Source organism: Oryza glaberrima, chromosome 12, assembly GCF_000147395.1.
Source record: "Oryza glaberrima chromosome 12, OglaRS2, whole genome shotgun sequence".
NCBI lineage: Eukaryota > Viridiplantae > Streptophyta > Magnoliopsida > Poales > Poaceae > Oryza > Oryza glaberrima.
In genome coordinates, this window is record NC_068337.1 from 21,012,113 (window position 1) to 21,037,433 (window position 25,321).

Genomic DNA, 25,321 nt, shown 5'->3' on the forward strand with positions numbered 1-25,321 from the left:
CGCCAAAACACATCCATTTCAGCACTCACCAGTCACCACTGCATGAAAGTAAAAGTGCTTAGGTCTTGTTTAGAGGAGCTGAAGATACCACGAAGCAGCTAATGTGAGAACCAAGGTATGGTGACCCTGTTTAAAGAGGTTAAGATTGCGAGAAACAACTCTTCTGAGAATTAGAAAAGCTTATAGTTCTATTTATTTTTTTAATTCTATAACTACAGCTTTTTAGAATCGATAAAAAACCATACTGTTGGGAGGAGCTTTTGTTGTTGGTACAGCTGTCGGAAGTTCCCTAAACTTGCCATTATTGACCCAAGTCCAAAACTATTGTAACTATATAGTTAAAATTTTCTTATATTTTAAACTACACATGGTCAAAATCCTTTATATTTTGAGATTTTGGTAATAGAATTTAGTTGAAAATAATTTAGTTGAAAATCTAGATTGTTAGAGAGAACAAAAATTGACAAGCCTGTTGGGGGGAGCTTAATGCAATTGGTTTGAAGCCAACTTCTTAAAATGTAGATAAGTTGGGAGTTTAAGATATCATAAAATCTGGATAAGTTGGGGAGCTTCTACTGCAATGAATATGCTAGATAAGTAGGTTTTCCAAACTTCTGGTTTTTACTACAGTTTTTTAGAATTTGGGATGAAAAACTAGACTGTTTAAATGAAGTTTTAATTCTACGAGAAATTATAGCCGCTAGAAACTACTACTTCCTCCGTCTCAAAATGTAACTACCTTGTACAGGATGTGACGTTATCTAGTAATGTAGCTGTCACGTCCTACACTAGTAGCTACCGCCGTGTTTATAGTTCCAAAATATTTCTTCAAACTTCTAACTTTTTCATCACATCAAAACTTTTCACACACATAAACTTCATAACTTTTCCATCTCATCGTTCCAATTTTAACTAAACTTTTAATTTTGGCGTAAACTAAACACGCACTACATTTTGGGATGGAGGGAGTACTTCAAATTGCCCAAAAAAATGATTTTTTTTTTCACATCCACGTTGGATTCCGCGTCCGCCTCAGAAATAAAAATCCGCGTTGGCCACGTCGCTCGCTCTTCGTGGGCCCCACCTGTCAGCCTCTATCTCTCCGATCTGAACTCCTTCCAACAAAAGGAAAGGAGGAGGCGAAGAAGACGCGAGCGCGAAGGCAACGCGACGCGACCCCGCCCGCACACGCTACCCATGTCAGCCCCGCGACCCGCGGCCTCCGCGGCGGCGGCGGCGGCCGCGAACCCTAGCGCGTCCCCCTCGCAGCCTCCCCCTCCTCCTCCTCATCCGCCGCCTCCTCCTCCTCCGCCTCCGCCCCCGCCCCCGCCTCCGCCTCCGCCTGCGGCCGCGGCGCCCTCCAGGTCCTCGTCGGCTGCGGCGGCGGCGGTGGCCAGGGTGCGGGAGGAGGGAGAGGTCTCCTCCGGCGCCGACGACGACGAGGTGAGGCTTTACGGCTCCCGACCCCCTTGCTTTGTGTTGTCCCGAACCCGACCGGCTAAGCAGTGGTAGCAGTAGTAGTAGTAGCTGTGGTGGTAGCAGCAGCAGTAGCGCCCGCAACAGCTTGGGGGGTTGACTCACCACGCGTAGGGTGTATACTAGGGTTTCAGCTTGGGATTTTGGAGGAGCGGGGGGTGTTCGTTCCGGCATTCGCGTTCGGTTTGCGGTAGGACCGGGTGGGTGGTGATGGTGCGGGGATGCGTTGATTGGTGGGTATTGTGATACAAATAGGGATCTCGAATAGATTGTGATTGCTGTTACTTGTAATTGTTCGCGGTTATCCGGAGGAGAAGGGTTAGGGCATATGGATTGTGAGCATGATGTGATGTGACCCTGTAGTTCTGGTTGGAGCTGCCTTTAAGTTCGGCTGCTTAGTGGAAGCTCTATGATTTAGACTCCCTTTAGTTGCTCTTGCCGTGTGGACGTGTAAAATTCGGGCAGGATGGGTGTTGTATGGGTATTTTGAATTTATTTTGGGTGTGTATTTATGTATCTAACATTCTAACTACGCATTTATCGCTGTTTCACGTCATGTATGTAACCTTGCAGTTATTAGTTTATTGTCTTCATTCGTGCTTAGCATAACGACATTAATGGCTTACCTTGTTATTCAATTGCGGCGGCAGCCTCTGCGGGCTCGGTTCACTGCTCCATCCAATGTTTCCAAATATGCGGATGCTTCTACTCAAGTGTTGTCAGCAAATTTTCCTGGAAAAGGTGAGAGCAAGTACTGTTTCCTTTTTTATGCTTTTGTTTCGCACTTTATGCCGCTGTTGCGTGATGTTCCTTTCTCAAATAGGAAGTCTCTTACACTTGTTCTTTTCTCTTGCCTCTTATATTTTGATTTGCTAGGCAGTAATAGCCTGAGTCTCTCAAGTGCTTTTCCTCACAAAACAGTTGCTCCAAGTTATAAGAAGACAACGAGGGTGAATCAAGGGCTTTTCAAACCTGGCACCAATCGAAACCTTACTTGGCAAAAGCCTGTGTCAAGTGATAACCTTGTGATAAGTTTCTCTGATGATGATAGTGGGTCCGACTCTGGAATGTCAAAGCAAGATAAGAGAGGCAGGAAAGACAGTTCACAAGGTACATATAAAACAGGGATTAATGTGCACACTGGAATTATGAGGGAAGAAGCACCTCAACAGAAGATCCATGCTGCAAAGGTTGGATCTGCAAATTGGTCAGCTGTTCCACTAACATATAGGAATTCAGGGGTAGGCAGGGGATTGAGTGCCACCTTTGCTAGGAGAGATCCACCTGTTCGGCAAGTCACTCCCCAAAAGGCCATCCATAAGGATGGAAATGTTGTGGGAGTAAGTTCAGCGGTTCATAATTTGGAAAGCTTACGCCACAAAATTGCTGCTAGGGAAAATGAATTGAAAGTGAAAAGACCAATGTCACCTAGTCTTTTGAAGGACTCAAGTTTTCCCACTGGTCAGACAAGGTTACCCTTGGAAAAGATAGGATTTGAAGCTTCAAGCATTGGTGCATGCTCACACCTTAATGGTCCTGTTGGACATGATATTAGACCAATTAAAAGGTTGAAGCCCAATCAGGAGTGCTCCAACAACCAAGTTCTTGTTAATCAGATACCACCTGTACCTACTGGCAAGTCACTGGGGAAAAGCAATGTGCAACCTTGTGAAAGAAGAGAGCATATCGAAAATGGAATTACCATGGACTGCAATGTTAATGAAGCAGTGCATACTGTAACAACAGAACCGGGTGGGCATCATATTGGTGCCATTAAGAGCCTTTCATTATCCAAAATGCAGCATACAGTTATACCGGATGCTGACAACCATGTTACAGGTAAACAACATGTTAAGCATGCAGCACCACCAACTGCTAATGAGCAATCTGTGGCGGAAGATGCTAACACTCTGGTGCCTATAACTTCTGTCCGAGCTGGTGCCAATGTAGAAATGTCATCTATTCAAGTGAAGGATAACATGCTTTCTACTTGGAATGGGCAACATATAATGCCTGCTGATACATCAACAGTGCCAAACCTGAGACCACAGTTGGGACCTGGAGTGGAGGTTAGTTCAGCCGTCTGTCCATTTCATGCTTGTTCTATTGCAGTTTCTTATACAAACACTCTTAGAATGTAGTACAAACTGAACGCGCAGATAATGCTATTTGCCTGCAGTATCAAATTCTTTTACCAATAGTTCCTGTTTTTTTTTCTGGGAAAGTTGGAATTACGAATTACATTATTTCTGAAATAACACCACTGTTAAATCTTACATTAGACAACACACTGGCACCGAGCCTACAAATTCAGTGTATGAGAGATCACGCTAGATTCTCTTCCTTGCCATGAAATTGGAACCCTAATTGGCTTGTTTCCACTATTTTCCTGATCCGAGAAAACAGTATATATATTTCTTATTTATTTTGCCCGTAAAGATAAACAGGGTCTGTATCTCTACCGCATATAATGAATATCATAATCTTAAAGGTAAATTTGACATAATTTCAACTGTTTTATTACATTATAAAAACCTAGAACTTCCGTTCCGCAGTTCACAAAAAATACAGCAATTAGAAGAACAGTTACAGAACCTACATCACTGTCACTTCCCCTGTTAGTTGACAGGGTGAACCCACCTGTCAGTCCACACATCTCCCTCCTTTCAGTAATGAGTCGTATGAGGCTGGCACGTGGCTGCGTTGAGTTGCCCATCAGATAATGGATGGAGCAGCAGGTGTTTAGGTTTTTGATAATTAGTCTTAAAGTTGCAGTTTCACGAAATGCACCACAACAGTTGCAGTTTTGATATTTTTTGCAGTAAAGTTGTAATTTTACTAAACTTACTCTAATCTTGAGTTGTGATGCCAATCCATCTGGATACTAAAGGCCTTTTCCTCTGTTATTTTGGCAGAATGCCGAGAACTGTGGTGATCAGATAGTTATCACAGGGCAGAACACATCATTGCTCTCTCTGCTTGAGATGGAGGAATTTCAAGAGAGGGAGCTGGAGGATGCTCAAGAGCATAGAAGGAAGTGCGAAGTAGAGGAAAGAGAAGCTCTAAGAGCTTATCGCAGAGCACAAAGAGCTTTAATTGAGGCCAATGAAAGGTGTGCCATTCTTCGCAGAAAAAGAGAGCTTTGCTCTGCACAAGTCCATGGTTTTTTCGCTGAAAATTCTTCTTTGGCACAGCCTTTGAGTATTCAGAATGCTGGACACGGTCTTGTAATGCCATCTGTGCTCAACTCTCAAGCTAATGCAGATGGTCAGATGCCTGGAAATCAGGGTGGCAGGTCTGGCAGTCCATACCCAGAGGAGTCCCCTCAGCAGCCAGTTGATAAGCATGAGGCACGCTCACACAATTTCAATGATAACAGCACACCTTCAGATTACATGGAGGATGATTTTCTACCCCCCTCAAAGCGGGCAAGATCAGATTGTATTTCAAATCTGGAAGATCACATGGAAGAAACTATACATGTTTATCCTGTGGAAAACAGACAAATTTCTGGTGAAAGTGTGCAGGACTATGAGCTTTTGGAAGCTTCTTTGAGATCAAGGTTGGTGGAGAGATTTGGGAAGAAATCATATTTGAATAATTCTGGAGAAGCCACTGAAGAACTCTCCTTTGGAAAAGTATCTGAGATTGAGCGTGAGAAGGCATATGTGGGACCTCTGCTACAGGAGGCTGATGAGAATGTTATGACAAACATTGAAGGTTATACGCATTTCTGTATTCCCCAAGTCCATTGTGTTCCTATTATTGACTTTTGCGTTAAACTTAGTGATGGCCTACGTACATGTCATGCATCAAAATATTACCAGTTGCCATCATACTGGAGATCTAGCATGTTTTCATCTGTTAAATTAATCAGTCATCTTGCTATCTTTGCAATAACTAATTACTATGGCCAAGCTCTTCTAAACACCCAAAACATGGCTAAAATTGGTCGATTGAAATAAAATTGAGTGGGCATTAAGTCCTAGAACATACGGAGTAGTTCTTTATCTTCATATATGCATGAGAACTGGAGGACATGTTGAGTGTATCCTTGCATGTTAATTAAAAATGTGGATAAGTATGGCATGTCTTTCTACAGTTTAATGACATGAGGTCTATTGCATAGGTATGGTGGAGCTTGGGAATGATGCACATGAAAAGAGAGCTGATTCTAGCAATGTGCCTTCAATTGGCAACTATGATCATGAGGAAAATATTTCCTCTTTTGGAGAATTATGCATGCCATTGAGCGTGACTCATCCCATTATTCCTTCTTCAGCTCCACAAAATGCTGCAAGACACATGAAGGGTTTATTTCCTGATTTACACAAGAAAGCTTCAGACTACAAAAATGACTGTCAGACCAGCAATGCAGCCTCTGTAGCAACGGTTCGTTTGCCAGATGTTGCCAAGGATAATGCTAAGATGCACTCAACAACTAGAAAGGATATGGACATTGTGAATGGTGCGGTTGATCCCTTCTGGCCTTTCTGTATGTTTGAGCTTCGAGGAAAATGCAATGATGAAGAATGTCCATGGCAACATGTTGAGCATCATGCTTGGAGAAAGTCAAAGCACACAAAGCATTCAAAGCCCTCATTTTCAGGTTTGTTTTATGTTCAGACAATATTAATCTTGTTGATGATTGATTATGGTGCATACATGTATGGTTTTCATATTATGTTTGCTGAAGTTTCTACATTAATGCCTGGAATTAATGCAGGGTGGATTCCTTATGGTCTGTTTCAGCATATTCTGCCCGTGCCAACTTATCGTGTTGGTTCAAATCTTATTAGGGCTGATCTGAACTTGATCCAGTCGGTGTTGGCTAGCAGCATTTGGCAGTATTGGCAAAGGGGGTTTTGTGCTTCCTTTCCTTTTCCTTTATCTGTTCAAAGGGTGCTTCCATCAGATGCTCCATCCTTACAGGCTGGTGATGATTCGAGTGCAAATTTTGATAGGGACAGACAACTATTGAATCTTCGAATGCTGGATAGTAGGAAGGTGGGTAGGATTCGTCATATCACAGTTATCGTCAGAATTGTGGGAGTTATCAGTATCTGGTTCTCCGCTCTGAACTTATCCTTTCAAGTTTGCTGTCCTGCCTAATATTGTGATGGCTCTGGCTAACTCTTTTCGGTGCTCAATTTGTGTTAGTCCACTCCTTTCATTCTTCTCCTTGCAAAAAAGGAAGATAGATACAGATGGAATTTTGCACCCAAAGTGGACAAATTATTAAATTTGCCATTGATAGTGTTCTTATTTGCCACATCTGTTTTCTTAGTAGCTGAAACTCATGACTTGACATAGTTCCTGCTAGTTTCATACTATCTAGTTTCTTGCCCTATTCTCTTCTTATATTTTGACTAGTGTTATTTAACTTTGTGTGCTGTAGAATAAGATTGTACAGGGATCTGTTGATGCTGAACTATTCTTAGAAGGGGCACTAATTCTGTATTTTGGAAAAATCAACAAACCTGATAGGCTCAAGGTGATCTTCCCCGTTGAGTGTTTTGAGATGTTCTAGCTCTTTCAAGTTTCAACTTTCAACACATTTTAATTGGGCTTCATTTATTTTCTACCTGCTTATCTCAAAATATTCATCCTGCAGGCTCTTTTATATCTAGCACGTGCTATTGAGGCCGATCCAAGCACAGTTATCTTGTGGGTGTTTTATCTTCATATTTACTATCAAAAGGATGAAGGACTAGGGAAAGATGACATGTTTTCCCATGCGGTAGACTATTTTATCAATCTTTTGCCGATCGGTTCACACCCTACTATGAAAGTTTCATAGTAAAATGCGTGAACTGTTAATACTTTTTTCTTTTGTTTAGCCTGCATGTCCTGTTTTACTTTTATGTGCTGAGTGGTTGGTCTGCTCACCTTAGAAATGCAAAAGGCTATATCATAATTTCATTTAATTTCCTACACTGTTTCGATTCCATACTCAGTTCGTTCATTTATAAACACTTGATGAGCCCTTTCATGCTATGACACGCTTCAACTGCAGTATGCTCAGTGACGGAGGTTTGAGCAGTGAAAGGCTTTTATGAGTTTGTATTCACTTTGTACTTATTGGACAAGACATAACTAGATGGTCAACTGAGAAAAAAAAAACTAGTTGGACTTCTTGTCAGACCAAAATATTGGACCATTGGTAGCATGAGCATTATTGTATTTCTAGACCATGTAGGCTATGACACAATGTATATTTGCTTTAGTTTGTATCATCTTATACTAATATTATGTGGTCTTTGATAAAACATCTACTTTTCTTCCTTTTAGGTTCAACACAATGTTTGCTCCTATGAACTATGGCTTATGTACATTAACAGCAGGTTGCGCTTTGATGATCGGTTGGATGCTTACAATGATGCTTTGAGCATGCTCTGCCAAATGACAGCTGTCACAGACATGGAATTGAAAGATAGAAGTTCTTTTGTCCTAGATATCTTCTTACAGATGGTTTACTTCTTGTGCATGTCTGGAAATGTGGACAAAGCAATTTCCAGGATTTATGGGATTCTGCCGACTGCAACTCCCGACTGTTCTGGTGACAAGTTGCTCGCTGATGTCATTTCTTGCTTGACCATTTCTGACAGATGCATATTTTGGATTTCCTGCATATATGTCTCAATTTACAGGAAACTTCCAGAGGAAATTATAGATCAACTGGAATTTCTTAAGGATTTACCTAATTCGTTAGTATGGTCTCCTATTGAACTTACAGTAGATAACAGAAGTCAGATTTTAGTACTATTGAACTATGCTGCTGGTAAGATTGCTGTAGATATTAATGAAACGGTTAAAAACGGGGATCCATCTTACCTGAGGCTCTCACAATTCCTCGCTGTTAACCACATTAATTGTCTAGCTACTCTTGAAGCCTTCCAATCTTGTGCTAATCTGCTGGTGAAGTATATGGAGGAGTATCCAATGTGTCCTCATATTCTTGTTTTCTCAGCTCGGCTACATAGAAAGTACGGTTCATGTCCTGGTCTGAAAGGATTTGATGAATTGCTCCTGGGTTGGCCTAAAGAGGTGCAAGGAATTCAGTATCTGTGGAACCAATGTGCTGAGCATGCTCTGGCAGATAATATCGAGCTAGCTGAGAAGTTGCTGACTCGCTGGTTTGAAGAATATGGAAAAGATGGTGATATTCAAAGTGGTGGTGCTACTAGACCAATGGAGATCAGCAATGAAGAGTCTGTACGGTCATCAGTTTCCTCTATACAAGAAGTTGGTTCTGGTACATCTACATCAGAGGATCAAATCTTTTGGCTATTAAACCTCTCATTATACAGGACGATAAAGAACAATCTACAGGAAGCAAAAGTTGCTATGGACAAAGCATTGAAGTTAGCACATGGGGAGAGCTATGAGCACTGTATAAAGGAACATGCTGCAATTCACACACTGGAGAAAACGTCATCATCTACAGATGTTCAAACTCAAGCAACCTTCAGTCTTATCAGTGGTTATCTTGTAGATCAACGGAACTTGCCCGTGAGGGATCTGCTGTCAAGAAGGTTTATGAAGAATGTTAAGAAGCACAGGCTTAAGCAGTTGATAGATGAGACTATAGGCCCAACTTCCGCGAATCCTGCTCTGATAAACTCTGTCCTCGAGGTGTGCTACGGTCCATCTCTCCTTCCAGAAACGATAGGTGAAGTTAAGTACCTGGTCGATTTTGTTGAATCAGTGATGGAGGTTCTTCCTGCAAACTACCGTCTGGCCTTGGCGGTTGGTAAATTCATGGTTAAGCATTGCACAGGTGATGACTCTATTTCCATGGGCACCCGATTCTGGGCCAGCTCCATTCTGATCAACGCCATTTTCCGAGCTGTTCCTGTCGCACCAGAATCAGTATGGTTAGAAGGTGCCAGTCTCCTTGAGAAACTTCAGGCAGCAGAGACCGTGAAGAGATTCTACCAGCAGGCAACCTCAGTCTACCCGTTCTCCTTCAAGCTATGGCACTCTTACTTGAACTCCTGTAAGGCCAGTGGGAGCAGCACAGAGAGCATCGCCGAAGCTGCGAGGCAACGGGGCATCGAGCTGAGCGTAACGCCTCCCTAGCAGGGGCCCTCTTGGTTTGATGACGTGGCGATTCGCCAGGTGGAGCTGTAGTTAGTGTTGTGTTTACTGGAAAGTGAGAGTAGATACACCCGGTGGTGATGGGGCGACTGGATAATTTTCTTCTTGTTTAGGCACAGGTTTAGTGACACATAGGCGGTGGATACCAACCATACCATACATCACAGCAGCTGCTGTTACTGATGGTGTGACTTATGGATCAAAAAAAGAGGATATAGGCATACGGTTTTGCATGCCCCCACAGAGTGGAGTTTTGGCTGACTCGAGAGTATGATGTTTTTGTAGGCAGATTTCTTGATCTGTTTCAGGTTTATGTTTGTTTACCCTGTTGCAGTGTATGGCATGCACAACTGTTGTTTTTTTTGAAACATTATGATCGATCAATCATGAATGTGAATGAGAATTTTGTTAAACCATTGCGATGTGTTTGCATCTGAATCCATAGCTGCTGCATCGAATTTTTGTTGATTCGCGAGCTCATGCGTCTCATTTTTGTTTTCATAGCGGATTGCTGGTGTTAAATAGCCGAATACAGGGGTCGGTGTTTCCATTACCGACCTTTGTTTGCTCGGCTAGTGGACTCGATTAATAGTCAGATTTCTTTTAGGCAATGATTTTCAAATGTTCACATAGTTTTTAGCCAGGGACGTGTTTATTTATGCATAAACCTAAGGAACAGAATGTACATTTTTGTTAGTACTGGCACTGTGATTCCTCCATCAAATTATCAGTAGTACTTCCTCTGTTTAACACATTATAAAGATCCACATATGTGCTTATAATGTGGAAACAGTGGAATCGAAGGGAGTAGAAGGTTTACGCAAATTTTTAGTCAAATTTTGTGTAATTTAGTACTCCCTCCGTCCCTAAATATAAGGGATTTTGATTGGATGTGACACATCCTAGTCCAGATTCGTTGTACTGTCCAGATTCGTTGTACTAGGATGTGTCACATCCAACCAAAATCTCTTATATTTAGGGACGGAGAGAGTAGACATATAGTCAGACAGATGGTAGCCACATTATATGTGTATAAATTTTTACACTACAAAATTCGTGAAGTTGCAATTTTTAGACTCCTTGTATTAAATCATCCATGTTTCGCCATGTCACCATCGACCAAACCCAAAAAAGATGAACAAAACTGAGAAAAAAAAAGCCTTTGAATAACAAACGCAGCAGCCCGCACTGCGTATTCCCCGCTTAGCTCACCCACTCACGTACTCTACTCACACGTAACCTCTCCCCTCCATTTTTTATCGATCCATCCATCGCTCGCTCGCTCGAACGACGCCGCGGCGCGATCAAGATCGCACCCACTTCACCTCGATCCGCCACTCCGGAGAAGAAGCGGCGCGGCGCACCGATCGATGCATCCGCTGGTGGGGGCACTGGTGGCGGGGGCGCGGGAGCGGTGGTGGTGCCGCGGGGAAGGCGGCGCGGCGGTGCGGCACGCGGTGGCGTGGGCGGGGGCGCTGGCGCTGGCCGTGTCCGTGGCGTCGTTCGCGCCGGAGGCCGCGTTCGTGTGGGCGCTTACCGGCGGCGGAGGAGGCGGGGGAAGTGGGGAGTTGTGCGCGGCGGGCGCGGTGCGGGTGCCGCTCGACGGCGGGGGGGACTTCGTGTGCGTGCCGGCGAGGATGGCGGTGCGGTCCGGCGCCGACATGATCGTGCCCCCGGCGTTCGCCGGCCTCGCCGTCGGCGCCTCCGCCTGCTTCGTCCGCGCCCTCGCCATCGGCCGCCGCCTCGACGACTACTAGCGATCGAATCCGCCGCCGCGCCGCTCTTCTCGTCGACGAGATCAACGGCATATGCTCTCCTCTCTCCGCGCTTACAAATACGCCTCCTACTTTACAAGGCGTATTTCGATTCACATTTTCTTCGCTCACAAATACGCCTTCTATCTTGGAAGGCGTATTTTTCTTCACATTCCTTTCCTGTAATCTGAAATTCTGAATAATTTACTTACAAATGCCGGCAATCTTTGGTGTAATCACAAGATTATCAAACAAGACCATGGAAAATGTGCACACAAGCTGCAATTTCTGAGTGATGATTCGTAGGGGTTACACAGAAATCACCATTTTCAAGGCGTATTTTGATTTCACATTTTTCTTCGGTTACAAATACGCCTTCCACCTTGGAAGGAGTACTTTACTTCACATTCTATTTCTTTAATCTGAATTTCTGAAATGATGTACTTACAAATGCTGGTTAATCTTTGGTGTAATCATAAGATCATCAAACAAGACCATGGAAAATGTGCACACAATGTCCAGTCTTTTGCATACAGATTCATAGCTGCCTAGTTGGTTACACAGAATTTGCCATTAATCATCACTGTGTTGTATGTGTCAAATTAACTTGTATTGATAATTTCTCACTGTAAAAGACCTAATTAAGCAGCTATCTCTAAGATGATTACATGCATGTTTGGTGATCTACAACACTACTATCATGTACTAGGTAAGACTTCCAACTCCATCACCTTTTAGATACATAAACAATTAGGTGTAGGTTTCCACACATCATTTTCAGGAAGAGATGACTGAATGTCACCTGAAACATAGAAGCTGCTGAGACAGGACAACAGGAGCATATTTCTTCTCCTGTCAAGTTTTTTTTATCTTTTTTTCTTTTCCTGCAGTGATCACTAGACACTTCTTTAGTTTCCAAGCATGACAACAACAAGTGCTCCATAGCATAGGAGCAATTATTCAGGAGAGAAAAAAAAAGGCTGTTTGTATAATGCCTTTATCCAAGATCTTGTAGTCCATAATTCAGAGGTGCTGCTGAGATAGGTCAATATGTTTTTTTTCTTCTTCTCTAGTCAAGCATTTCTTTCTTCCTGCAGTGATCAACTAGACACTGCTTAATTTCCAGGCATGACAACAAGTGTTCTATAGCATAGGAGGAATTATTCAGGAAAAAAACACAAAAACTTGTACAATGTCTCATCTGAGAATCTGTGGTCCTTAGGATGTACCGTGAGGTATCACCACACTTCAATTATGCACATATATACCATCATCAACCCCAATTCAACATCTCCATCTCCTGACTCCCAAAACCAAAGGAAACCCAGCGATTTTCATTGTTTACCAATGAACAATGCTTATACCAATATGAGTCCATAGGGTGATCAAATCCTGGCCGTCCGGTTTGTGCCCGGGGACGGCCGCCCCAGATCGACGGCCGGCGAGGCGACCAGCTGGGTGAAGCTGATGGGCTCGGCGTAGCGCGGCGAGCCGTGGAAGAAGGCGTGGACGCAGTTGTGGTAGGCGGCCTGGGTGCCGTGCACCTTGTCCCAGAAGATGTAGTTGTCCCGGTCCGGGCACAGGTGGGTGGTCGCCGAGCAGTCGGCCTCCGCGTTCAGCTTGCCGTCTCCGCAGCACGCCCTCGCCACCTCCCTCACCCCTGTTCCATCCATCCAACCACACATAATTAAAAAGATTAAGGTGAAAAGGAGCTAACCACGGTGGCCCTAATCGCGAAGATAAAGGAAGAGGCAAAAATCTTGGGCTATTGCAGGAGCCAAACGTCTAGCTGAGATGTTATCGTAGACCTCGACCATTGTGCTGTAAATATTACTCTTTTTCCTTACTTGTAAATTTGCCCTTCTATATCCAATGAATAGGCAAGCTTTGCCTTTCGTTCAAAAAAAAAAAAGATAAGGTGAAACCTCTGTGTTCTTTTTTTCTTTTGAAGTGAAATACTGTAGGAAAGAATCCTGAAGGAGAAAGCTCTGTCTGGAACACAGGAACTTCGTAGAAGTTTTTTATAGGAAAGAAATGTGTTTTTATTGAAGTATAAAGTGACTTGTCTATCCTTCGCTATCAACCAAAATAAACTTCTATGTAAACTTGTTAATTCAATGGCGGGCTAATGATAAATATTTCTGAATATATATTAAGATGCTCTCCTGGTTTCAAAAATAATCTAAGAGTTTCTTTTATGTAGTTTATATTGCAAAATGATGGGTCTCCTATGAATTTCTAATTATGAGTATGAGAATCGAAAGACATGAAGATTCTCAATTCTCCATGGCGTATAGGAGATGGATAATTTTTTAGAAACAAGAAGACCAGAAGTATCTTACTCTCCATTCACTACCATTTCACAAACATCTTCGACTTGTAACTTACCTGCCGAAGATGGATTCTTTATCATGTCGTAGAAGGTGTAGTAAATGCTGCCGATGGAGTACACCAAGTCTGGCATGGAGGCTGTGGCGGCAGCGGCCATCTCACGCCGGAGGAGACGGTTGAAGAGCCGTGCCTGCCAATTGTCAGCGCCACTGCATGAACCATTTTCCATGGGGACCCTGGAGATCGGTAGACACCCTAGAGGTAGCACGTCAAGTATCCCCAGCCTCCGAGCCCCTAGATTGTACAGTGTCTGCATCACGAGCAACACAACATGAACATCTTTTTAAAAAGAAATAAGATGCATATATGTTAGACTGACATGTTCCCCCTCCAATGTTAAATGCAAGTCGTTTGAGACTGAATTATCGACAATGGAAATCAATTAATCCAACCTCTACATCCAGTAAGTTGTTTGAGACTATAGTCACTCTAAACAGAAGTTGCTAAAGAATTTTGAGACACTATCTAATTAAAGTTTTGATTATATCCTTTGTAATTGAAGGCAACCGCTCTTATTTTCCAATATGTGCCAATAAGGACTTCTTTGGAATAAAAGAGTTTTATAAGATTTTCACAAGAATTGGTTCGTTTCCTCCAAAATTTCCACAATATTTATTCCAATTGAGCCCTCAATGGGGGGGAGGCGGGGGGGGGGGGGGGGGGGGGCGCGGATAAGAACATAGTACTTTTCACAAGTCTAAGAGAACCTTGTCATGAGAAAAATATAACCTTTGTTTGGAATGGAATTATGAAGGTACATATACACCTTGATATGCTTGATGTAAGTGACAACCATGTGGGCAATGAAGGCCGGCGCGTCGCTGACGGGGACGATGCCGTCAGTGAAGGCATTGTAGTCGTTGCCGCCGGTGCAGGTAATGAACAAGGACTGGGAGAGCAAGTTGTCGATGCTCTCACCGTCGACCTCGCCGGCGGTGACCATTGCGTCCTTTGTTTTGGTGAAGAGCTTGACCTGCTCTCCAAGGCTGATTGTGCCGTTCCCCTGCATGTCATATCATGCAATTGATCAAACTATCTGAACAATTCACTCAAAAAAAAAATCGAAGTATCTGAATAGAATAGGGATAGTAATACTGATTGTCTTTTCTCAAGAGAAAAATTAAGAAAACAATTTAATTTTAGACCGTTTGTTTTTCATCGTAGAAAATGAACTTTTCGATGCCTTCCTCTGTTTCATTACTAAAGTAAAAGAAATTAATCAATATTAGTCCATAGCCACTAGTCCATATCTCTGTTCTTCATTATGTAATGCAGGTAGAACAGAGTGTTCAATTTGTGCTAGACTGACTAGCTGACTTTAGATTTTGTTGCTGTACTTTGTAACAATCTGTGATTTATCCACTGATTTGTTCTGTGCAATACAATTTCTGCTTCCAAATGGGCAATCGGATGCAAGCATGGTACACAACTCATCAGCATGTGCATAACTCAACGCATTTCAAGGCAGATGGATGGTGCTGAGAGATGACTCCGGTTCATTCGTTGCAGCAAGAACAGGATATGGTGTCTGTTCGTTGCAGGTGCACTTTTTTTGAAGTTTGGGCCTGCCGTGATGGAGCGAAATTGGCAATCGAATGGGGATGCCAAAAGATTGTGGTTGAAACAGAGAGTATCATGGAATTGTTCAGGTATGGAATTCGAAGAAAGACCATCGCTCAGGGGTGTTTCTTCCTCGAGGGGATATGTCCCCTCGTTTCTTATATGACATTAAAAATAATTATGAAAACTTTTTAAATATATATTGCTCATGATTGTAATCCTTCAGATAAAATACAACTTCATGTTTACATCCCAAGATAAGAGAGAGAGAGAGAGAGAGAGAGAGAGAAGGGAGTAGGTCATGCATCACTAAGCATCAAATTTTGGATTGGGTTTCAAATTTCAGTATGGTATGGCCAACACCCTTTATATGATTCAAAATCTTCAAAAATTGCATAAATCTAGCTGAATTAATTTGTTCTGCTAAAAGCAAAACAGAAATTCCAGCCGTTCTTATTCTGTGAACGCTATTACTTACAATGAAGTCGAGGATGCCGGATCCGCTGGAGGCGTAGTTGGCGCCGACGAGGCCTCGCCGGAGTTCGCCGTCTCTTCCCGGCGTCGTCAGGGAGAGGTACGCCGGCGGGCTCTTCTTGAACCCCACATGCTGCGCTGCAAATCAATATATATGCACATGCGTAATAATTTGATTTTTCTTTCTTTCTTTCGTCGGTAATAATCAAATAATAAGAGATCCATACACATAAAAAAATTATTCCTCTTTTTAAAAATATATATAGATCTTTGATTTATATTTTTTGGGGCTCTTGAAAAATAAATGATTTTCTTTTTCTTTCTCGAATATAGAATATAAGCAAAAAAAAAAAAAAAGCTTCCTCAGCTGATGTTTACCGATGACGTCGGCGAGGTTGAAGCCGTTGGTGAAGCGGCCACCGCCGCCGCCGTCGGCGGCGGCGGCCTCGGGCGGGAGGTCGATGCCGCAGGGTGGCTCCGGCGGCCTCGGCGCCGGCGGCGGCAGGAAGTCGTTGTTGCCGACGTCCACCAGCGAGTCGCCGAACACGTACATCGCCGGGACCGTCTGCCGGCCGCCCCCCTCGCCGGCCGCCGACGAGGCGGCAGAGGCGGCGGCCACCACAACGGCGGCCACTCGCAGCCATCCAGCCGCCGCCGCCGCCGTGCTCCACCTCCTCTCCCCCGCCATGGCTGATCGATCGAATCAGCTGAGCTACCAGCGAAGTGATGGTCCCGAGCTCATCGATTAGTAGCTGAGCTGAGCTTAATGAGAATTGAGAAGTGGCGAATTATATTTAGTTAACTAGTAATAAAAACACCCATGCTTTGTAGTAATGAATGAAATTAAATATGTTATAATATATCATATTTTAATTAACATGTTAGTATGACTTGTTTACTTATTTATTTAAATATATGGTATTCACTTGTTTATTAAAAATAAATATAGGAATATTTCACAACATTGAGAAAATGCCAAGGGCTAATTTGTACAAAGCGTACTACTAAAAGAATGGTGAGGTGGAAGTGCGAAAGATTTTGATGTGAAACACGAGCGAGAGAGCCGAGAGCGAATCAAAATCAAGAATTGATTTGCCTTGTTAATCTCATGTGGTGCAGAAGGATGTGGGGTAGACCGGTGGAGTGTGTGGGCCAGGCATTTAGTCCTATGAATTATTGTTGCTCTGTGACGTTTGTTGTTGCCTGCCTGGGCTGGATAGATAATACTCCCTCTGTTTTAAAATATACTTTCTGTCCTTCTAAATTATACTCCTTTTATCGTGGAATGTAAGAAGTTTTAAAATTAAACACGGTTATTAAAACAATAGGTAGAAGTTAGTGCTGAAGGGTTGTGATTGGATGAGTAGTAGAGGTAAGTGGGAAAAATAAATGGTAGACGGTTTGTGATTGGTTGTGAAAAGAATGTTGGTGAAGGAGTTGTTATATTTTTAAGATAAATCCTGAGGGTTAATAAAATATACATGGGTAAATTGGAACCATGCCATTATAATTTTTTAAAGTTTGAGATATGCCATCGGTAAAATACACATGCTTTGTAATGAATAAAATTAAATATATTATAATATATCATACTTTTATCAATATGTTAGTACGACTTGTTTACTTATTTAAATATATGGTATTATATGGTATTCGCTTGTTTATTAAAAATAAATATAGGAATATTTACAACATTAAGAAAATGCCAAGGGCTAATTTGTACAAAGTATACTACTAAAAGAATGGTGAGGTGGTAGTGCAAAAGATTTTGATGTGAAACACGAGCGAGAGAGCCGAGAGCGAATCAAAATCAAGAATTGATTTGCGTTGTTAATCTCCTGTGGTGCAGGAGGATGTGGGTAGACCGGTGGAGTGTGTGGGCCAGGCATTTAGTGTGAATTATTGTTGCTCGGTGTCGTTTGTGCAATTGTGCTTGCCTGCCTGGGCCTGGATAGATACTACTCCTATTCGATAGTACTCCCTCCGTAAAAAAGAAAAAAAATAACCTAGCTAAACATAGGTTGAGTTTTTTAGACGAAGGGAATAGGTCGGAATTTGATGGATATGTAAGGATTTTGAGTTAGACAGAGTAAGCTACTACTACTCGGTAAGAATTTGGAATATCAATTTCAATATATGACTACATGTTTTTAGTTTTGTAATTAATACCTCCATTTTTTAGTTATTATATTTTTTACATTATGTTTGACCATTCGTTTTATTCAAAAATAATTTAAATAAATATTTTTTTTATTTTGGCTTGATTTATCAATAAAGAAAGTTTAATCAGTACTTGTATTATTAAGATTTACATAATTTTTTAATAAGACAAATAGTCAAAGATTGTAACAAAAGTTAACGGTGTTATATATTAAAATATGAGTGAGAATCTAGACTAGTACTACTATTTAGGGAGCTAGAAATTACAAGAGAAGCTATAACTAACAAAAACTCTTCAATCAAGATCGGACTAGATACAATCATACAATACACTATTATTCTTGTTCTTTTCTTTTATAGACTGAGTTCTAAACTTTAAATTTAAACTTTCTTGTTGTTGAACGATGTATTTTTGTGTAAAAATTTTCTATATAAAGTTTTTTTAAAAAAGAAATCAAACAAATATATTTTTCAAAGTTATAATAGTTATACTTAATTAATCATATGTCAATGAGTTTCCCGTGCTGCTAATATGCTAGTCCGATATGGAGTTTCAAACAAACCCATAGGATCGTTGGCAAAGCTCCAGCTCCAGCTCCATCGGGCCTAGCCAAACAGTTTCAACTCCATCCATAATAGGAGTGGAGCGAGCTAAAGTAGTCCCACAATACGAACTATTGAGGTGAAGCTTTGCTTAGGATGTTCATTACTCCACTATAGACATAACTCTTGGAGTTATAAGAGTTAAATTTATAAGTTGCAGTTCTATCAAATATGCCCTTAGTCACCAAACTAGTTGTCTAGCACACGTCTTCTGGTAGAATTTTAAATATATGTTCATTGAAAAATATAGCCGTACGAAATTGTTTCATCGTTTACTTGTATTTTCTTAACATGTTAAATAGTAATATTTTAGTCATTATTATTAGTGGTTTTGCGATTTTAAGGTTTAATAGTATGTATTCTATTTTTTTTGGAAGGGAACATATCCTACACACAGGCTTTCCGTGCACACCAACTAGCAAATGTCACAGAAAATTCTAAAAAAAAAGAACATTTACTCCTAATAGTACTACACATATATGCAAAGTCTCATATTCAAATTTATTATATTTTAGCCGCAGCAAAAAGGTGAAAAATCTAACAGTGTTAAGGGTAAAAATCAGTCAGAATTTTGTCTTTTTTTTGTTACAACTAAAATACAATGAATTTGAAGATAAGATTTCACACGTAGGTGTAATACTATTGAAAATATATGTCCAATTTTTTTTAAAATTTTCTGTGATATTTGCTAGTTGGTGTGCGCATTGCACATGATATGTTCCTTTTTAGACATCATTTATTTGAGAGCGAAGGGATGCTCTGCTGTGAAATTTCCGTGTATGAATTGTTCGTTGCGTGTGGATAAGCAGATTGTGGTTCACATTCTAATTTCTCCCAACCGGATTTTTTTTCCACAAACCGTTTGTGGAGTGACATTATGATAAACGGTGTAGTCATGGCATGTAGTGTGTTGTCAAACTGATGCATTGATGAGACGTATAGAAAAAGACGTGTTATATACGCTTTTATGCATTTTGTGTTATTGATGCCGATAAATTGGGAAAATACCACCGACTAGTTTGACTTCGTTGAAGGTTGAGCTGAGATTCTATTAAATGATTGGGAAGTGTACAGCGGCTATACTGACAACGATCATTGGTCATGTTGTTTGCTGGCTTATATTTAGTTTGGAATTTCTTTGTTTTCAAACAGATTTAATCAAATGTGCACGTACCGAAGGGAGTAACTTTTTTTTTTGTCATGAAACCACGTCAAAATAGCACCCATCCTTTTTCAGAAAAAAAAAGCAGCTATTACAAACATATATATTTGATTGCTGTTAGATTGGTACAAACAACCACGGAACAGAAACAACGGTACCAAACAAGATTTGCTACAAGGCCGACTTCCCAATTTTGAATGCAATCACTTCAATTCAGCAAAAAAATCGCTGAAACAAATGGCAGACAGAGGGGTGTTGTGTTGTACATCAACTGACAGATACTTCATTTCCTTTTGGTTTCGTATCGCTCGTGCATACAGTATGTGCTGCTTAGGTTGTTGGTAACACTGATGAAGAAGATGTGCGGTGAAATTGGCACCACTTTGGAATTGGTTTCTGTTGGACAAAAGGATTTCCTCACGATCTGGTGGTCGATGGCTTCTCCACAACAAGTGTAAGTAACAAGAATGAGCCGAAAGAGATGATGAGCGCAATGGCCATCAAGATAAGCATGGCTTGTAGCGTGATATTTGGGCTCAGGAAGAAGATGACTGCGATGGCACCCGATTGCCAAACCCTCCACTGTGCAAAAGCTGCCTCCTGCATTTGACATTTTTCCAAAATAAATATTTCAGTATCCATTTAAGCATCAGCAATTGAAATGTGATTCATTATATTTTTCCGTCATCGATAGGAAGAATGCTACTATGCAGATGAAAAGCTGAAGAAAACTAAAATGAGACTACCTTGACATCCTCGAACAGCAGCCCAAGTAATGCGCTTAACTGTGTATGTAAGACACCATCACCAACACCCCATAAAGCACCTATAAACAGTGGAACTGCCGCACCAAGCAATCCACCCATTGGACTGTAGGCAGTAGAAAGATGAGCTCATTGTGATACCAATGGCAAGCATAACTGCAGAAGAATGGTACAACAGCACAATGATGATTCATGAAGCCAAACCTGTAAAAAAGAAGTAACCAGAACAGGACTACAGCATGAAGAATAGCTCCAACCGAAACGATAGATGTAGCTGAATGAAGCCCAGAGGTCAAACGTCCAGCAACCAATGCACACTGCAGTGTCAGACAACCATCAAAAGTCAGCTAAAACATAAATTATGGCATTTTCAATAGTTTAGCATGATATAGATTAGTTATAGATAGCTGGGAAACAAGATATGCCATACTTTCACAAAGCAATAGCAACAGTAGGACCCTAGGGAAACGATAATCTAGAGTTCAGACTGAAATGCCACCAGGATAGTGCTAACAACTTTAGTGATTTAAACTTACAACAGCATCGGCTGCACCATATATTGCCATGGCTCCGCCAACTCCAGAGACGCCAAGAACAGGTGTTACAATATTTTTAGTGAATACAGCCCTAAAAATTACAAAGCATTATCTCACAGAAAAAATATTAAGAAATCAAACAGCAAAAAAATGTCCAAAAGCAATTTGTGCTACTAAGTGCTTACCATACAAATGCCGCTTGTAATCCTGAATATGCTATAAGAGGGATGATAAGAATCATCCTTCGGTCCTTGAGAGGGGCAACAATATACTTCATCATGGCCCCAAATGAGGAATGTGTTGGAGCAGTATTTCCTTTCTCATCCCTTTTGGAAAGTAAACACATTAATACAATGCCGACAATCATGCAGCCAAGAAACACAACAAACAGCAGATTTTTCCCCATGACACTTCCTCCATCCTGGAGTAACAAGGAATCACATGGACAAGCATGATTGTTATTAAGAACATAAAAGGTTTCAAAATTTATCAAAAGTCATACAGACCTTAACTAGTATATTGATCAACAGCTTGAACAAATACTTTTGAGGGTTTAGACTTCTGAGTATTGCTAACCTCAGGAGTCAGGACATTTTATAATAGTTAAGTCCATGGGAAATTAGAGTAGGACTGCTAATATTTTAGATATTTATTTTAAAATGTGCATCTAAAAGATAAACATTAAGATTTATTTTCGGTAGTGCTCATTGTGATTCTTCTATAGTTGTCTTGTAGTGTGCTGCAATATTTTTGTTTGCAATCATTATTTTGTTACAACTAATATACTGATGCATTTTGAGACAATTTTGGCATAATGTAAACCTAGCAGAATTTTGAATTGGGTATAGAGGTATAACAGAAGTTTCCAGGATAGAATAAAAGAAACAATGGGACTCTCCGGTTAATATGAAAACTATATTTTCTCTTACTACAACAAATCATGATGCTAAAAGTACATCTCATGAAGCTCACTTTAGTTACTAGTTAGCAGTACACAAATCACAATACATAACAAATGACAGTCTAGGATATTCTAATAAGACATGAGAAGATCAAAATTAAGATGCTAACCTTTCCATCTCTCAGTAGTGCAAGAGAGATCAGATTTCCGATGACCTAAATAATTCGAATGTTGTATTAAGTCATAGACACCTTGTATCTGTAGAGCCCACATGTGCAGAAAGAAATACTAGCAGATGCTGCGCTTGTGGTATGAAGAACGAATACTAAAATATGTCTTGGCAAGTTTTGGTGGAGAATAGCTTTGTACGAGTACGACCAGTCGACCATACCTGTGTGCTAGCAAACATTCCCCAGAACTCTCCATTGAAGTTCCCCAAAGTTTGGCCTTCAGGCAAATTATTGTCTCTTGCATGACTGAGGGCAGCAGACGTGAGATATGTACCCTGCAGTGTGAGATATATTATGTGAGCTGGATTACTGGATGCAACAGAAGACTTCACAAGCTCACTGGCAAGTAAATACCTGCCCAACCCAGATGATCGATGCAGAAAAACCCAGATACAGGGAGGCTGGCACCATTGTGTACCTGACAATTTGTTGTGCAAATTAACATCCATATATAGAATCTCAGCATACCTTAAATATAATGTATTCATTTTTAATAATATTTTGCACAGCTGAATCATTTAGTAGTATATTAGAAAGCACATCAACTAGGGCCAAAATCCATCGGCCATCCATATCTTTTGAGAGTGCTATATATAAAAGAAAATGAAACATGTTGCTGGTAAATAGTCTAGTAGAAAACTTGTCGATAGTTTTAACTAGGAGTAATTCACTACATGTGCTACTTCAGATTTCACTCTCAGCTACACCAAAAAAGGGTAACACAGCATTTGATTACCAGAAAATGGAAATGCCCTCCGTCCACAACCAAACACTCAAAATAAACTGGTGAGACCGCATCCCGAATCAAACATGAGCTACACACTACACCGCCAAATTAAGACTATATATGATCGATTAAGATCAGTAATACCAGTGTCTGAGCGAAAGGAGCATCATATCAACACGGTCTAGCTAGCTAGGCATTTCATCAAACAGGCGTGAGGCATCCAAACCAGCACGCCCAATTAGGCACCAGCGCTACCATGCGCGGTACGGTCCATGTGAAAACTCAAAACCATGCGATTCATAGGCGAGCGCACGCACCATGTCGGGACGAGGTTGGCGAGGATGAAGATGACGTAGCCGCTGGTGCCGACGACGAGCGCGCGCTTGGAGCCGAGCCACGTGACCACGGGCGACGCGGTCACCGCGAAGAGCGTGAAGGAGGTGTACAGGATCCCCATGGACACCGTGCCCAGGTCGCCCTCCTGCAGCCAGCATCACCCACGGATCAGGAAAGGCGGCGATCGAGATCAGCTCGAGACCGATCGCCGACGACGACGAGGACGACGAGAGATGCACACTCACGGTGTTGACCGAGCTCTGGAGGTTCTGCGCGGCGCAGTAGGCGGAGAAGATGAAGAGGAACGCGGCGGAGAGGACGTGCAGGTCGCCCGCGTGGCTCCGGCGGTGGCCCGAGTAACCCAACGGCGCGACGCCGGCGAGGAGCGGCGCCGTGGCACCCCCGTCGGCGCCGGCGCCGGCCGCGGCCGCCTCCTCATCGCCTTCGTCGTCGCGGTGGTGGCCTCCTCGCGCGTCCATGGCCCGCGGCGGCGGAGGCGGAAGCTTCTAGAAGCGATCGATCCGCGCGGCTTGAGGGTTGAGGCGGGAAGCTTCTTCTAGAAGGTTTTTTTTTTTTATATAGATAGAGGAGGAGACGAGGACCGGCGACGGCGAGGAGAGTGGAGCGGAGGCGGCGAGGTGGGGCCCACATGGCGGTTTGTACCTACCTGCATGTGGGGCCCACATGGCGTTTCCTTCCTGTCCCCGCCTCTTCTTGTCACTTCGTCAGTGGCCTTCGAAGATTTTTTTTTCTTCTTCACTTCTTCTATTTTTCAAATATGTTATTTGAATACGGAGTATATGGTATTCACTTGTTTAAAAGAAATATTAAAATATTCTATAATATTACTACATCCGTTCCAAAAAAAAAAAAGACTGCAGTTTTACATATTTTCATATCCAACGTTTAACCGTCCGTCTTATTTGAAATTTTCTTATGATTAGTATTTTTGTTGTTATTAAATGATAAAATATTAATAGTATTTTATGTGTGACTAATTTTTTAGTTTTTTTATAAATTTTTCAAATAAGACGGATGATCAAACATTGAACACATAAACCATCAACTGCATTTAAAATGTGACGGAGGTAGTAATAAAATTTTAAGGGCTAATTTATAAAAAAGTGTAAAAGAATGTTGAGGTGGTAGTGCCACCACCATATTTTTAAAGGAGTATAGATTTTGATGTGAAACACGAGCAAGAGAGCCAAGAGCAAATCAAAATCAAGAATTGATTTGCGATTTGCGTTGTTTTTCTTGTGGTGCAGGAGGATGTGGGGTAGACCGATGGAGTGTGTGGGTCCCGTTCGTTTCCACTACAAAGAGTGGATAAATTTTTGAATATTCGTGACATTTTAAACTACTAAACGGTGCGTTTCGTGTGAAAATTTTCTATATAAAAGTTGTTCTAAAATATCAGATTATTTTTCAAGTTTGTAATAATTAAAACTCAATTAATCATACATTATTACCACCTTGGTTTTGTGTGAAACACTTAATCTTTATCTTCATCTTCATCTTTAGAAGATTCAAACACCACCTGCGCTATTTTTTTCTCCAACAAAAGTTGGATAAACTTGGATACTCGTAGCACGTTTTTCAAACTGCTAAACGGTGCGTTTCTTGCGAAAACATTCTATATGAAAGTTGTTCTAAAATATCAGATTAATTCATTTTTTAAGTTTATAATAATTAAAACTCAATTAATCACACGTTATTACCACCTCGTTTTGCATGAAACACTTAATCTTTTTCAGAAGATTCAAACAGCACCTTAGTGACGCCGATAATTTGGGAAAATACGACCAACTAGATTGACTTCGTTGAAAGTTGAGCAGCATAGATTTTATTAAATGATTGGGAAGTGTACAGCGACTATATCGACAACGATATTTGGTCATGTTGTTTTCTGGCTTATATTTGGTTTGGAATTTCTTGTTTTCAAACAGATTTAATCAAATGTGCACTTCCGGAGCATCGTTTCGACATATTTGCAAATGAAAAGTAATTTATGAATAAAACTTTTATATACGTGTTCTTAGCGATTTAAAAGCAAAGGCAGAAAAATAAACTTCGATGAAAAATATCTCAAAATCAACTCCAAATTTAAGGTTGAAAATTCAAATTTTGACTGATAAGCATAAGCA

General features: G+C 41.3%; 4 protein-coding genes across 6 annotated transcripts; 2 read left to right on the forward strand and 2 right to left on the reverse strand.

The window, feature by feature from the left end:
- The first annotated feature begins 1,146 nt into the window (after window positions 1-1,146).
- LOC127756821 (uncharacterized) lies at window positions 1,147-9,989 on the forward strand. 2 transcript variants are annotated; one of them, XM_052282197.1, is made up of 9 exons: window positions 1,147-1,443; window positions 2,127-2,217; window positions 2,353-3,545; window positions 4,392-5,196; window positions 5,606-6,085; window positions 6,203-6,483; window positions 6,875-6,970; window positions 7,091-7,216; window positions 7,768-9,989. In XM_052282197.1, exons 1-9 carry the CDS (start codon window positions 1,198-1,200, stop codon window positions 9,556-9,558), a joined length of 5,109 nt encoding a protein of 1,702 aa, XP_052138157.1. In that variant the 5' UTR covers window positions 1,147-1,197; the 3' UTR covers window positions 9,559-9,989. The 2 variants fall into 2 exon arrangements, with proteins under 2 accessions (XP_052138157.1, XP_052138158.1); XM_052282198.1 differs by having other exon boundaries at window positions 2,398-3,545.
- A 649-nt stretch (window positions 9,990-10,638) lies between these two features.
- On the forward strand, window positions 10,639-11,622 carry LOC127757587 (uncharacterized). Its single transcript, XM_052283129.1, has one exon. It carries the CDS (start codon window positions 10,947-10,949, stop codon window positions 11,331-11,333), a length of 387 nt encoding a protein of 128 aa, XP_052139089.1. The 5' UTR covers window positions 10,639-10,946; the 3' UTR covers window positions 11,334-11,622.
- A 691-nt stretch (window positions 11,623-12,313) lies between these two features.
- Window positions 12,314-16,548, reverse strand: LOC127757586 (GDSL esterase/lipase LTL1-like). Its single transcript, XM_052283127.1, has 5 exons — window positions 16,134-16,548; window positions 15,760-15,893; window positions 14,488-14,724; window positions 13,719-13,971; window positions 12,314-12,990 (listed from the first exon to the last, which is right to left on the reverse strand). The coding sequence occupies exons 1-5, from the start codon at window positions 16,441-16,443 to the stop codon at window positions 12,716-12,718; spliced, it is 1,209 nt and encodes a 402-aa protein (XP_052139087.1). The 5' UTR covers window positions 16,444-16,548; the 3' UTR covers window positions 12,314-12,715.
- A 3,215-nt stretch (window positions 16,549-19,763) lies between these two features.
- Window positions 19,764-23,744, reverse strand: LOC127757042 (UNC93-like protein 3). 2 transcript variants are annotated; one of them, XM_052282458.1, is made up of 10 exons: window positions 23,420-23,741; window positions 23,156-23,319; window positions 22,466-22,529; window positions 22,273-22,386; window positions 22,052-22,096; window positions 21,166-21,401; window positions 20,981-21,071; window positions 20,649-20,761; window positions 20,427-20,550; window positions 19,764-20,280 (listed from the first exon to the last, which is right to left on the reverse strand). In XM_052282458.1, the coding sequence occupies exons 1-10, from the start codon at window positions 23,651-23,653 to the stop codon at window positions 20,098-20,100; spliced, it is 1,368 nt and encodes a 455-aa protein (XP_052138418.1). In that variant the 5' UTR covers window positions 23,654-23,741; the 3' UTR covers window positions 19,764-20,097. The 2 variants fall into 2 exon arrangements, with proteins under 2 accessions (XP_052138418.1, XP_052138419.1); XM_052282459.1 differs by lacking the exon at window positions 22,052-22,096 and having other exon boundaries at window positions 23,420-23,744.
- Window positions 23,745-25,321: the final 1,577 nt, after the last annotated feature.

Bases quoted from the DNA above. Each gene is read 5' to 3' on its own strand.
- LOC127757586 (XM_052283127.1), bottom strand. From the start codon at position 16,443: ATGGCGGGGGAGAGGAGGTGGAGCACGGCGGCGGCGGCGGCTGGATGG. The intron at 13,972-14,487 runs GTGTATATGTAC...CTCGTGATGCAG, and splicing joins CTTACATCAAGCATATCAAG to ACACTGTACAATCTAGGGGC. The intron at 12,991-13,718 runs GTAAGTTACAAG...TGGATGGAACAG, and splicing joins AAAGAATCCATCTTCGGCAG to GGGTGAGGGAGGTGGCGAGG.
- LOC127756821 (XM_052282197.1), top strand. From the start codon at position 1,198: ATGTCAGCCCCGCGACCCGCGGCCTCCGCGGCGGCGGCGGCGGCCGCG. The intron at 2,218-2,352 runs GTGAGAGCAAGT...TTGATTTGCTAG, and splicing joins AGCAAATTTTCCTGGAAAAG to GCAGTAATAGCCTGAGTCTC. The intron at 6,971-7,090 runs GTGATCTTCCCC...TTCATCCTGCAG, and splicing joins ACAAACCTGATAGGCTCAAG to GCTCTTTTATATCTAGCACG.
- LOC127757587 (XM_052283129.1), top strand. From the start codon at position 10,947: ATGCATCCGCTGGTGGGGGCACTGGTGGCGGGGGCGCGGGAGCGGTGG.
- LOC127757042 (XM_052282458.1), bottom strand. From the start codon at position 23,653: ATGGACGCGCGAGGAGGCCACCACCGCGACGACGAAGGCGATGAGGAG. The intron at 22,530-23,155 runs GTGCGTGCGCTC...ACAAATTGTCAG, and splicing joins GCCAACCTCGTCCCGACATG to GTACACAATGGTGCCAGCCT. The intron at 21,402-22,051 runs GTTAGCATCTTA...TTGTTACTCCAG, and splicing joins CACTACTGAGAGATGGAAAG to GATGGAGGAAGTGTCATGGG.